The sequence below is a fragment of the Pseudonaja textilis genome, chromosome 3, assembly GCF_049901715.1.
Source record: "Pseudonaja textilis isolate UNSWEBS1 chromosome 3, rPseTex1.2, whole genome shotgun sequence".
In the NCBI taxonomy this organism is placed as follows: Eukaryota; Metazoa; Chordata; class Lepidosauria; order Squamata; family Elapidae; genus Pseudonaja; species Pseudonaja textilis.
This window is the reverse complement of record NC_141992.1, coordinates 77,498,385-77,511,349: the sequence shown is the minus strand read 5'-3', so window position 1 is coordinate 77,511,349 and position 12,965 is coordinate 77,498,385. Positions and strand designations below refer to the sequence as shown.

The 12,965-nt window shown below is 36.9% G+C and overlaps 1 protein-coding gene across 5 annotated transcripts in view; it reads left to right on the top strand.

The window, feature by feature from the left end:
• Positions 1–12,965, top strand: part of TGFBR3 (transforming growth factor beta receptor 3) — a 166,938-nt gene that overhangs the window by 141,291 nt on the left and 12,682 nt on the right. For 4 of the 5 annotated variants that reach the window (XM_087930157.1, XM_026700317.2, XM_026700314.2 and 1 more), the window contains exons 8-14: positions 336–525; positions 1,455–1,765; positions 2,540–2,692; positions 6,413–6,553; positions 7,516–7,686; positions 8,807–9,106; positions 11,942–12,059. In XM_087930157.1, coding sequence (XP_087786283.1) covers positions 336–525; positions 1,455–1,765; positions 2,540–2,692; positions 6,413–6,553; positions 7,516–7,686; positions 8,807–9,106; positions 11,942–12,059 — 1,384 coding nt within the window. The remainder of the gene's footprint in view (positions 1–335; positions 526–1,454; positions 1,766–2,539; positions 2,693–6,412; positions 6,554–7,515; positions 7,687–8,806; positions 9,107–11,941; positions 12,060–12,965) is intronic. The other variant, XM_026700316.2, reaches the window with a different exon arrangement.

Sequence of the window (12,965 nt, the reverse complement as noted above, 5' to 3'; positions counted from 1 at the left end):
GCACTATATGATGCCATCAACTCTTAGAGCCATTTTATATGTTAATGGTTATCAATAGAAGAGTCTCATGAAGCTGTGAGATTCTGTCATATGGCTATTCCTCAGTTGAAATTGTTTGAACGTATTTTACACATTACCCACTAAGTTTTGTTCCTTTCGATAAAATTCCTTGTGTGGACAAGAAAACATTGATTGAATGGTACAAAATAAATGAATGAAAGCAAAGTTTGATCTGGAGTGATAGTTAACTAAACCTTTCAATTTACAAAAACATTAAGTTTTGCAAGAAACAAAACTCTTATCTAGAGCTAAAGTTTTTATTTTCTGTTTTATAGACATCAAATGGGGTTGGCTTTGGAAAAGAAACTGAACGCTCTATGACCATGAGTAAAACCATAGTGTTTGATATGCCTTCCTCTCATGAGAATTTGATTGCCTGGGCATATGAGCATGGTCACTACCCAGTTACTACGTACACAAAAGCACCCCTTGCTAATAGATTTCACCTACAACTCGTGGATGCAGGTAAGGAGGAACATCAGATCATATTAAATACAACAACATTCTTTTGTTCCCTGGGGTCCATTTTCCAAAGGTCTTGAATTGAGTAGCATTTTTGCTCCCGGAAATTACAGTGCGGAATGCCACATTTGTGAGATGATTCTCAGCTTCGAACTTTATTTGTCAAATGTGCAATTGTCCTGAGCTAAGGATGCTGAGGGAACTCATGCTTTTATATTTTGCATACCATGCCACGGCTGTTTTTACCTCTCCAAGAACAAGGAAATAAAAGAAAGCTAGTTTTTCAGGAGGGATGAACACTGGGTGGGTTGAAGGAAAGGATATGCCCCACTCAATGAGATACCTTCATTGTTGTTTTCTGTGAGGAAAGAGAAGTGTCAGGTCCTATTTGTACTTTAAATAGGATTCTTAACATAATATCTGTTTCATGCATCCTGCTAAGTCGGCATTTGTTATAGTGATTTGTTATAACCATGATTTGTTGAGAAAGCCAGGAACAAGAAGAAGCCAGTTTTGCTGATAAGTCTTATTGGGTAAATTCTTAGGATTTTTCTCTTTGTTATTTCTGCCAGCAACAACAAGGGCTAAATTGAGTTAAAGACAAATTTAGGAATAAACCATTGTTACACATTCAGACATAATAAGAAATGGTTAAAACAAGCTGGGAATCATAAACTGTATCAAATATGGACTTGTTGCAAGAAAAATAGGGCAAAGAAACTATTTCTTGGGAAAGGAAATAAATAATAATAATAATATCATGGTTTAACGTGTCCCAAAAGTGCTTTTTCAACCATGAAAAAGGCATGGCCTAGATGACTGAGAATCTCCAGAGACATGGTTTAACATGCTTATGTGAACAAACCAGTGCATGACTCTAGTTATGAATAAGTTGAATGCAATTACTATTTGTAATTTCTCTTTTTCCGTAGAAGAAATGAATGATGAAGAAGAAGAAGAAGATTTTCTTCCACCAGAGCTGAAGGAACTGCTGCATGGCATTAAAGCTCCTCCAGCCCCACGCTTGAGTGAAGACATGCGTTTCAGTTTTCTTCATGAGAACAACCAAGGCTCCTTCCCATCAGCCGATACTGTTGACCCAATCATGGCCAGTCATGGTTTTGAACAGCTTCTTCCAAAAGACCCGGAGCCAGAAGAAGTCCAGGGTAGCGTTGATGTCGCCATGTCTGTGATATGTAACGATACATCCATGATGGTAGCGGTAGCAAAAGACTCCCTAGAGGTTAGCATGCTATTTTCATTTCATTTCAAAAGGAATTATTTTGGATTCTGGGTGGTCATATGGATATCGGTGCAAGGCTGGTATCACCACAGCTGCTTTGTACTGCTTGGGGTTCCCCTCAAGGCAAAAGCCATTCTTCTTGTCAGCTGAGCAAGGGTCATGTGACCTAAAGGACCATTAGTGTTCCATTTGGCTCTAAAAAGTATTGACGCTCAGCTGAGTCCACAGTCTCAGCACTGCAGCTTTTCTTCAGATATGGCTCAAAGCCTAGTCAAGAGAATAAAGCTATAGTTTTGAGATACTAGAATTGACTGTCATTTCAAAGAGCTGGTCACTTTCTGAAACACTCTCTCCATTTAAAAGTCCACTCATCCCACAAAGAGGAAATGGAAATGTTTACTGCCTTCCTCCCTTCTATAATAATTTTTATGCATGTAAAGAAAGTTCATTTTGTTTGTAACTGGATGGGAACTTCAAAAAATCAATTTCTCTATGGTATTTTATTCTGAAATGTTCAAGTCTAATTTACAGTCTCAAGGATCTTGAAATTTCATTCTACTGAATGGGTAGACAATCCAATTGCTTATCAGCTGAATACCTGCCCTGCTGGTTTCCTACTTCATTCATTGTGACAACACAAAAAATCATACAATATGTTTCCAATACCGAATTTCTCGGAATGCTTGGTACCGGTTGTTGCTTTGTATCACTGTCCTTTGCTGTTCTGATTAGTGGTTCAGGTATAACCTTCTGTCTTGTTCTGTTTCCTTTTAGGCTAGCGGTTTCTTTGGGACACAGCTCTCTCTGCTGGATCCTAATTGCAGAGCTAAAGCAAACAGGACCCATTTTATTCTGGAGTCATCTTTGCATGATTGTGGGACCCGACAGATTCCCAATGCTTTGGATAACATTGTCTATCTCAACTCTGTGAGTTTCTTAATCTCCTAGAATACTGAGATGGAATCCTAAATCTCTCTTTCTGCTCCTTAGCTCTTAGAAGACATCAGGAGGAGGAGCACAGATTAGTCAAGAGTGTTTCTCTGATGCAAAGCTACTGAAACCTGCTCCACATCTTTTCCCAGATTTATAGCTAAAAACAGTGAAGCGCAAAATACACAAGATGGGAGGAATATTTCCTAGTGGCTTTTTAGTCCACAGGTTACCGTTATAATATCTTTCATCTGATACATGTACAATGTTGACTTCTAACAAGAGACAGTGGGATAGTAGCACTATCATTCCATTCTTCAAATATGGTTGCCTCCCCCACCTTTTGATTGTCTGAATGTTTGCATATCTTTGTCCCTGAAAATTACAAGAACTTCATGTGAGTCCTATAGATTTATAGACAGGGTCTGATCTTTTGTCTATTATTTCTGAAATAAAGTCATCCAACTTGCAATAAAAACATGGCAGTATCCGCAATAGCAATAGCACTTAGACTTATATACTGCTTCATGGTGCTTTACAGCCCTCTCTAAGCGATTTACAGGGTCAGCATTTTGTCCCCAACAATCTGAGTCACCAATTGCAGAAGGATGGAAATGATCATGCTAGAAGACCCTCAAATGTTTCTGATGCAGTTTGCCATGGAGGAATGGGCCAAAATTCCTACAGCACAATTAAAAGACTGATCACCAAGAACTGTTTGGTTGAAGTTATAACAACTAAAATAATGCAACTAATTAAGGAATCTACGAGTTTTAATTTTTCATTCTAGCACTTTGCCAATTGGGTGACTTTGTTTAGGATATATACCAAGCAAGTGTGAAACTTTAATATTAGTTTGTCACACAGATTCTATTTCAGCAGAAAATATATATATCTGATAACGTTCAGGGGCAAAGGTATGCAAAAATCTGCACAAGGACAAATATTTTAAATAGAACTATATGATATCTCTTTCCGTTGCTCATCATTGTTATATGGGATTGGGGTGAGAGTATTTGGATAATTGCAGTAATTTTTCAATATTAGATGCAAGCATGAACTTATTTAGAAGTAAACCAAATACAGTAACTTGGCAATTTATTTTAAGTTAAATCATATAGTATATGCTTTTGAGGGAGGGGCTTCCTGGTATATGCTAGTTATGTCAAATATATTTTCAATATTAATGTACATTCGATGCTGAAAATTTGAATCCAATTTGGTTTTTCCAAGTGTGTAAGCAGCTATGCAAGGTATTGTGCCTAAGTAAGATTTTTCCCTTCAGTCTGGTTCAGGATTTTCACTGTGACTTGGGTGGATGTTGGCCAGTTCAGGTAAACAAGCATAGCTATTGGCTTTTGTAATTTCAGCACATAACGACAATTTTGGCAAATGAAGAAAAAGCTGTTGTCCAACTCAAATATAGCTAAGGCAACCTGATCAGATGTAGCCTTATCCAATTTTTTTTTCAAAAGGCCATTTAAAATCTTTCATTGGCTAGAGCTGTTGGCATTTGATCTAGAGATGTACCCAACAAAAACTATAGATCAACAGGCTGTGGAAAAATACATCTGGCTCTCAACTCAGCAGTTGGACTGCTATCTTTAAACATTACACTGATCTCAAAAGCACACATTTTTTCTTGATACTCAGACCAATTTCTAAATCACTGAAACTAGCAGTGAATTATGAAGCAAAAACTTCAAAATACCTTTTGCGTGTCAACCATCTGTCATGCGGGCAAACAAAGGTAGAACTAAATTGAAGAAATGCTGCATCATCGGGAAAGCCAGAAGAAGATGTAGGGAACATTTGTGTATGAAAAGCAAGTAGAAAATGAGCAATGTGTTCAATAGGGGAGTTAAACTGGGAAAGGGTTTTTTATTTTATTTTTTGTATTTAAAAAAGCGTAGTGGGGAGTAGTAAAGACTTAATGTGTATAGCAGGGAAAGAAAAAAATACAAAAGAAAAGTAGAAAGTATAAAACTCACTGTTATTGTGTGTTCTTCAAAAAAAGAAAGAAATATTGAAGTAATATAAAGTTACAGCTCTTTGCCTACTGAATACTGTGATGATTATTAAAAAGAAGGATATATGCAAGTCCAGTTCAGTGAACCATTATTTTTTTGAAATGCGGTATGTGTTATAGTTTTACCAGAAAGAGAAGTAAAACTGCTGGTATATTCATTTCTGTGCCAATACTCAGATGGCTTTTTAAAGCCAACATGTTACTGCTATTACACTCCAATTTTAGAAGTCAAACAATAAGTCTATTTTTACCATGATGCAGATAGATAAATTGACTGACTGGGAAGACACAGGGGTTTAGATCCTGGGGTAGCCCTTTCTAATAGTAATGTTCAGTAACTTCCTACAAGACAAATGTTCAGCATCGTTTAGAAACTGGCCATACTAGATGTACTTCCTTTTTTTTATTCTCTATTGAAAAGAATAGGAATCATTCAGCATTCATTTGCCTTTGACCAATTCCTGACAAATCCTGTGCAAACTAGCAATCACAGTTTAAATAAACTACAAAAGTTAAGGTGAACTGTTCTTAAGCTATTCTGCTGATCAGGGCATAAAGGTAGTCCTCAGCTTATGACCACAATTGAGACCCGAATTTCTGTTGTTAAGTGAGACATTTGGGAAGTAAATTTTGCCCCATTTTACCAATTTTCTTGCCATATGTCTTAAGTGAATCACTGCGGTTGTTAAGTTAGTAACATGGTTGTAAAGTGAGCCTGGTTTCCCCATTGACTTTGCTTGTCAGAAGGTTGCAGAAGGTGATCATATGACTCCAGGACAGTGCAACTGTCATAAGCACGAGTCAGTTGCCAAGCATTTGTATTTTGAACACACGACCATTGGGATGTTGCAATGGTTGAAGGTGTGAAAAATGGTCACAAGTTAGTTTTTTCAGTGCCATTGCAACTTTGAATGCTTTGAATTGTTGTAAGTCAAGGACTACCTGGGTAGCCTTTTGCATAGGCTCTTTCTGTTTGCATACTGTACACAAACTGAAACAAGTTTTCCCCAATCTGTAAAAACTTCCTGAAACTTCCTAATCAGCATATCCCCAGGAAGAGGCTAAAATTTGGGAAAGCAGAGGACATTTCCTGTAAATGTGGTTATTATAAAATAGAATAGAATTCTTTATTGGCCAAGTGTGATTAGACACACAAGGAATTTGTCTTGGTACAAATGGTCTCAATATACCTAAAAGATACATTCATCAAGAGTCGAGAATCATCAGGTACGACACTTAATGATAGTCATAGGGTACAATAAGTAATCAAATCATACTAGGAAACAGTCAATATAAATAATAAGGATACAAGCGACAAAGTTACAGTCATACAGTCAGAAGTGGGGGGGGATAGGTGATAAGGAGTGGTGAGAAGATTAACAGTAATCGTAGTGCAGACTTTGTAAATAGTTGGATGATGTTGAGGGAATTATTTGTTTAGCAGAGTGATGGCTTTCAGGGAAAAAGTTATTTTGGTCTAATGTTTCAAACAGTGGTTGCATGGAAAACTAAGATAAACTTAAAACAGCAGGTAACAGGCCATACTATCTACTATCAATAATATTAGATCTATCCCATAACCAACTTTTCCTGGCATGTTTCTGATCAAGGAGACAAGTTCAATGGAACCAGAACCACAAACAGCTTTGACAGTTGTGTTTTTTCCCCCTTTCTCCATTTGGTTAAAGATTGTTATCCAGGTATCACCGTCAACTGATGCTAGTGGATGGCTGGTTGATTATGAAGACATGGAATCAGGGGATAATGGTTTCCCTGGGGACACAGATGAATCAGATATCACCTTTTTTAGCCGGCCTGTAATTGTTGTGGTATGTATTGGTTAGCTATCATTTGGCTTGTCTAATATGGTCATTTCGTAGAACTTTGATTTTTAAAGTATTTGATAAACAACATTTATGATGCATAGGCTGATTGAACGCTAAACACTTTTCCATGTATCTGGGAGTTATATATCTTTTATTGGATCAGGAACCAGAGTACTAACCGTCTCCTTCGAATTCCAAAACAATATCAGTTTTTCATGCTGTTAAGGTGTGAATAGTCTCTTTATTTTTCCCAATGAATCGTTTCTTTCCAAATAGACTTTTCTGGTTTTAAAAAAAGCTTTCCAATACTTTAGATTTTCCTCATTTATCCTATCTCACAATCTGTTCTTTGTTCAAAATGATAAATTCACCCCCCAAAAATATTTTATTTCTGTTTGGTTGTCTCTGTTTAAGAATGTATGTCTTTCTTGCCATAAATTTAGTGAAGAAGATATAAATTGCTGCTTAATGAGGCCAGAGAGTATTGTTTGTGTGCATTCATAAGGACTTTATGATACGATTCATGAGGGGATTAGACAGGAAAATAAGATAAGAAGAAAACATCATTCTGAACCAAAGCAGTGGGGAAATAAGTAAATTTTGAAGAAAGCTTGATTTTTCTCCCTTTCAAAAATGCTTGTGAATCAGTCATATTTGAAATATGTTTGTGGTGGGAATGTTGGTGTCAGTGTCTGGGTCTTTATGGAGACGTTGTCTGACTGGATGGAACTAGGTCACCAAATCACTCAAATAGCTTAGAACTAACCTAAGTCTCAAAACATAAAAAATAAAATGGCAGACAATTAGGCGGCTGAAATCTGGTGTTTTGGCAACAGGGCTGTAAGGGATTCTCGGGGCTATAAAAATGTAATCAGGAGGCTGCATGAAGTCCACGACTATTCTTGCCTCCCCTTATATAGTTTGCTATCTTCTTCAATACATTTGTCTTCTTGTTTTTGGACTAGTTCAACTGCACATTCCATCAACCCAGAGATTCAAAGGTTTCTAAGTTTTGGCCACCTGAAATACATGTTGGCAATGCCACCTTCGGAATGGAACTCTACGAGACGGAGCTTTTTCGGATTCCAGTCCAAGGATTCTTCTCTGTCGCAGACAACAGCCAGATTTTTGTTGAGGTAATCGACTCAAGCAGAAATAGGAATCAATGAAATCGTTTTTCAGGATCATGGTAGCTGAGAAAAGGCTTTCTCGTACATCCTAAACCTGCCTGTTCAATTGCCTCTGGCAGACAGATGTCTCCTCTTGTGGTTTCTGCGAAAAGGAAATTGTACTGATCTTGAATTAAGATAATTTTTGTGGTAAAGACCAAGGAATCTTAGTAATATGGCAAGTTCGGTACAAAACGTGTGTCTTCCTCATCAAGTCTTCTATGAAATAACAGTCATTCATGAAAATAATGCCCTATTGTTTGATGTTTTTCTTTTTAAAATTGAAGCAAAACTGATTTCACATGCATGAGCACGCACAGTTTAAACAATGAGCAGGCACAGTTCTTTCCTTCTTTTATTTATTTAAAAGATTTATATGATTGTCCATCCCAAGCATCTCTGGGTGGTTTTGCACAACCAAGAATGATGAAAAAAATTTCAAGAACTGCTGTGTATCATATGCAAACACTTAATATACAACAGTGTCCCCTTCTTTCTCCTGCTCTCTTTTTAAGGAGTAGAAGATAAAATTCTCACTTGTTCCTTAATTTGTTAATGCCCTGTTCTAGTATCAGGTTGATCATTTTTGATTCTGTAAAAACTAACGTTCACATCCAACTACAGTTAACCAAGTCTGTGTCACCACACTTTAAAATAGAGTGTAGTTCCTCTTGGTAATGAGATTATGCAAAAATAGAATGCAGTTAGTTTTCATTTGACTTGGCATTTTATGTGAAGACAGCCAATTAAGGTTTAGAGAACAAACTAGAAATAAACCATGAGTTGGCATACTAAAGTTTTCGAGGATATTACACCTATAAAACTATGTTTCCTTATTCCATCCACTTTTAAAAATGGTGGTTACCATAGGAGAAAAAAAATGTCTCCTGAATATTTTGGACTATAAGTCTTAAAATCCCTCATGATGTGAGGGGAATGATAGGCACCAGGTTTCCTAATTCTTCAGATTATCCAAGTGGGAGGGGTAGCCAAGGTATTCAATATCTGATTGACTGATTTTATTATATTGCTATTCAATCTTCAAAACGTGAAATGTAGCATGATCTATTTTTCTTTTGTCATGCAGATTTCTCTGACAAAGGCTGAGAGATCCCTGGGCTTTGTAATCCAAACTTGCTTTATTTCACCAAATTCCTATCCCGACCGAATGTCAGAATATACCATTATTGAAAATGTTTGTCCTAAAGATGAGTCTGTAAGATTCTTCAATACTCCAAAAGCTAATTTTCCCGTACCCAACACGCATACTGATAAAAAGCGGTTTAGCTTCTTATTCAAATCCACATTCAACAGCTCTCTTCTCTTTCTACACTGTGAGGTGACCTTATGCACGAAAAAAGAAAAAGATATTCCAGGATTAGCTCTGGTAAGTTGTGAAAAGATTCCTCTCCCTTTTTCTCTTTCTAGCACACACAAACACACTTCTGTAATTACCTTGTTCTGCAATCTACACCACCACTAGGAGTTTAAGATAAAGCTTAGGCCAGAACTTCATTGGCTGTGATTTAACGTGTGGATCTGACAAAAAAGGGTGGGCATAGATGGTTTTCTGAGAGCATCAATTATGTACAGTGTGATACACCTGCATTGCAACAACTCTAGCAGGTTAACAAGGGTGAATAAACTTAGAATTTGCTTATTTAATGTAAATCATTGAAAAAGAAAATAGAGAAAGCCAAGATTCTCAGATTTTCAGTATCAGGACTAAAATGTCAAGTGAAGAACACTATTGATTTTATTGAAGTTAAAGCTGGGCAAGAAATAAACACATACTCTTTATAATGTCATTTCAATTTATAAGTTGCAGATAGTCACAAATTTGGCAATTTGCAAATTCCTGCTATAGATTTGAACAGGCAAGGTAGAGATCAGCCTGCAGGAGGAGGCTGACAGGTATGACAGCCCTAGAGATTATGTTGTCAAAACTTGCTCATGAACCAACAACCAACTTGTAAGAAAAAAAAGCACAGAACAAAATTTTGCCAGACTCTCTCTTTGCCTCTGCAAGCCCAGGTTTTATTTTAAAATATGATTCTGGCTTTGTGACTCTTATGGGGGTTCGTGGCCCTTAGTTTAAGAAACCCAGCCTTAGACTTTGGCTCGCTGTTACATAGCTGGATAGTGCCAAGTTTGGGAAGCTACTTTACAATAGTGCAGCCAAAGAAGTTATAAGTGTGACTGATTGGTTAAACCAATTTGCAACAGATAATGTTAACCAATACATTTTCTATATGAGTAATGGTGAGTTTTTCCAGAATAGGTTGTATGGTATGAAGCTACTCCTCTGCATTTGGAGTTTTTATAATATTGAGGTATGGCTATATGAATGTTCTGTCTGTAAGTTGGCTCTTTTCCAACATAAAAGAAAAAACAATGAATATAATTTCATATGGTCAAGGAGTAATGGTTTTTCTAAAAATGTGGCTGAATGGTATTTTTGTACGTAACCTAATAGGTATTTTGTTGTTATTCCCCCCTTTTTTCTATGCTTCCTCTTCCGTCTCATTCTTCTTTACATTAAAAACAGTAATAAAAATAATAATAAATACAACTCTTGTTTCTTGAAAGCATTTGAGTCAGAAGGGATGATTGGTTTTGGAAGATCTTCTGCAGCAAGATCTTCTGTAATTGCCAAGTAGCATTTTCCCCATTGTAAGATTAAGCTGTTATTTGAAAGAATATTCTGTGTTTTCCCAGGATGTTCCTCAGTCATATAAGATAGGCCTATTTCAATTATCCTAGCTATCCATTCATCTTGCCCAACCTGTGCATTTCTTGTTGTTGGGACTGGTTATCCAGTCCCACCAATGTGCCATGTTAGCTGGGCATTTCTGGGAGATGAAAAATTCTCTTAAGAAGGCCAGCTTAACCACTAGGCTAATTCATTGAACTGAAGCTACTTGCAGGATCCAGTCCGGGTCGGTCACTGGGATCAAGTGCTTCTAAGCTTTCAAACTTGTTCTGGAGCCCATCCTCCAGGGACTTCCCTCCACCTGAATGTGTGCTTTAGACTATTCTATACACAGTACTTACGTGGTGGCTGGTTAGGTGTGGTTTCTTATTGATTCATTGGGATATAAGAAGTCACTCAACCCAACTGAGCACCACATAAATACTATGCATAGAATAGTCCAAAGCACACATTCTGGTGAGAGAGAAGCTCCGTGAAGATGGGCTCGGAAGACTAAACTCTGATCCTGGTGCTCCTAGACCCAGATTGGATCCTGCAACATTATCCTGGGACAACAGTGGGACATATACATTTGCCCTCACTCATGGTGTAAATTGTCATTACAATGATTCTAAAATGTTAATAAATTTAGGAATAATTGGAATTAACAACAGTGGGACAATATATGCTGAATTTTCCCAATGAAAACTGTTGTAGTTTTTGACAGCGTGATATATATTTTCTACCAAATGTTTATAGGTGGCAGGTAGAAACTGTGTACTATTGTTGAAGTGCTTCAGATTTACTGAAATTATTCGGTGCTCACCACATTTATTGTAAACAATGCATTCGCATTAATTTCCCAGATCCTGCTGCGATAAAATAATGCTATTGTTTCTGAACCTCTACTGGTGAATTATTAGGTTCCTTCAGAGGATTTTGAAGGACAATAAATGAGCATTTAAACTAAATTCCTGCATTTTTTTATTGTTTTTCTCAGAATATTTGTTTTATAGATGTAGTAAGCATCTCTATGTAGGGAAAAAGTCTCTTTGTTCCAAAACATTAAGATAATCAGCATCTTTTCTAAATGGGCAGTATTAGTTTTCCACTTGGGGAAAAAAAACTTTGAACAGTCTTATAGCAGATGAACAATCAATCATCTTGAATAATCTCATCACCTATTGTGTTCATTGTGTTAATGAAGATAGCAGTTGGGATGGGAAGCAGAGAACTTTTTCAGCACAACTTGTGAAGCAACATGTGGATTTGTATGAACACCGCACAGAAGAGACTCTCTGCAGCTTTGAGGATTGGTAGAGTTTTAAGTAATCCCAGTATCAAGGAAAAGTTGAAATGTAAAGGAGGGGGAATTCTTGCAAGCATTTGTGGAAAATATTTTTATTAAGTTTTGTTTCTTCTTGGGTAAATATTACTAAATACTGATGATGATGATGATGCCCATTTGCTGTGATAATATAAATATTTTCATTGCGTCCCTGATCTTACCTCCCTCTCTCCATCTTGCAGTGTGTCCTTCCAGATGAAGCTTGTACCTTTCTTAATGTTGATATGATCTTTGCAATGATGCAGAATAAGAAAACCTTCACCAAACCCCTTGCTGTGTTAACTAAAGTGAGATCAGAAGGTACTGAACATATTTTCAATCTCTGTATGAAAATTTGCCTTCTGACACATACAATTTTGGCATATGCCAGGAGGTGATATTATTATTCCTGATTTATAAGACACCATTATTTTTAAACACTAATATTTGTTTGCACTAGTATTTTCCTTAAATCTTCTTTCAAATGTAATTTGGCCAAGGATTCATAAAAGAATGCATTTTGATTCTATGTAACAATATGGAATCCATAAACATTCAATAATGTTGCACAATTGATTCCAGTTGTTCATTATAAAGCTGTATAATTACTTTCTTGGGGACTGTAAAAAACAGCATTTTTTTCGATGTATGAGACACCCTCCCCCCACTAAATGGGTGGAAATGTCTGTGTGTCTTATATAGCAAATGTTGCCGAAGCCCCGCCCACCTGCCGGCCCTCTGCCTCCCAGCAATTTGCCTCCTTGCAGCAAACAACTTGGTCAGCTGATTGCTTCATGAGATTCAAGGAGGCCGAAAATGGGGCACGTGGAGGCCAAAAACGGGGCACGCGTGACAATTAACATATTTTCAGGAGGAGGAAGTATATACAGTAATTAACGTACCTCTAATTATCCTCCAAGTGATCTATCCTCTGTTATCCTTAGTTGCATATTGAAGATTCCCTACCTTTCATCTGCTTGGATAAAACTTTTCCATCATGTGCAGTTTGCTTTTTGTCCTTCACGTCACAGCCCACAGCACACAACCCACATTTCCACTTTATTTATTGACTTAATTTTTCCCACATAATTACTTTTCTTAAAAGTAATAATAATATTTAGAATTTCTTTTTCCAAGGTATTCACGACTTCCAACTAATTAAATTAACCTAATTCAGTTAGCTGGTTAGTTGGACCCCTCCGATATTAACATATGAATAGTTTCATA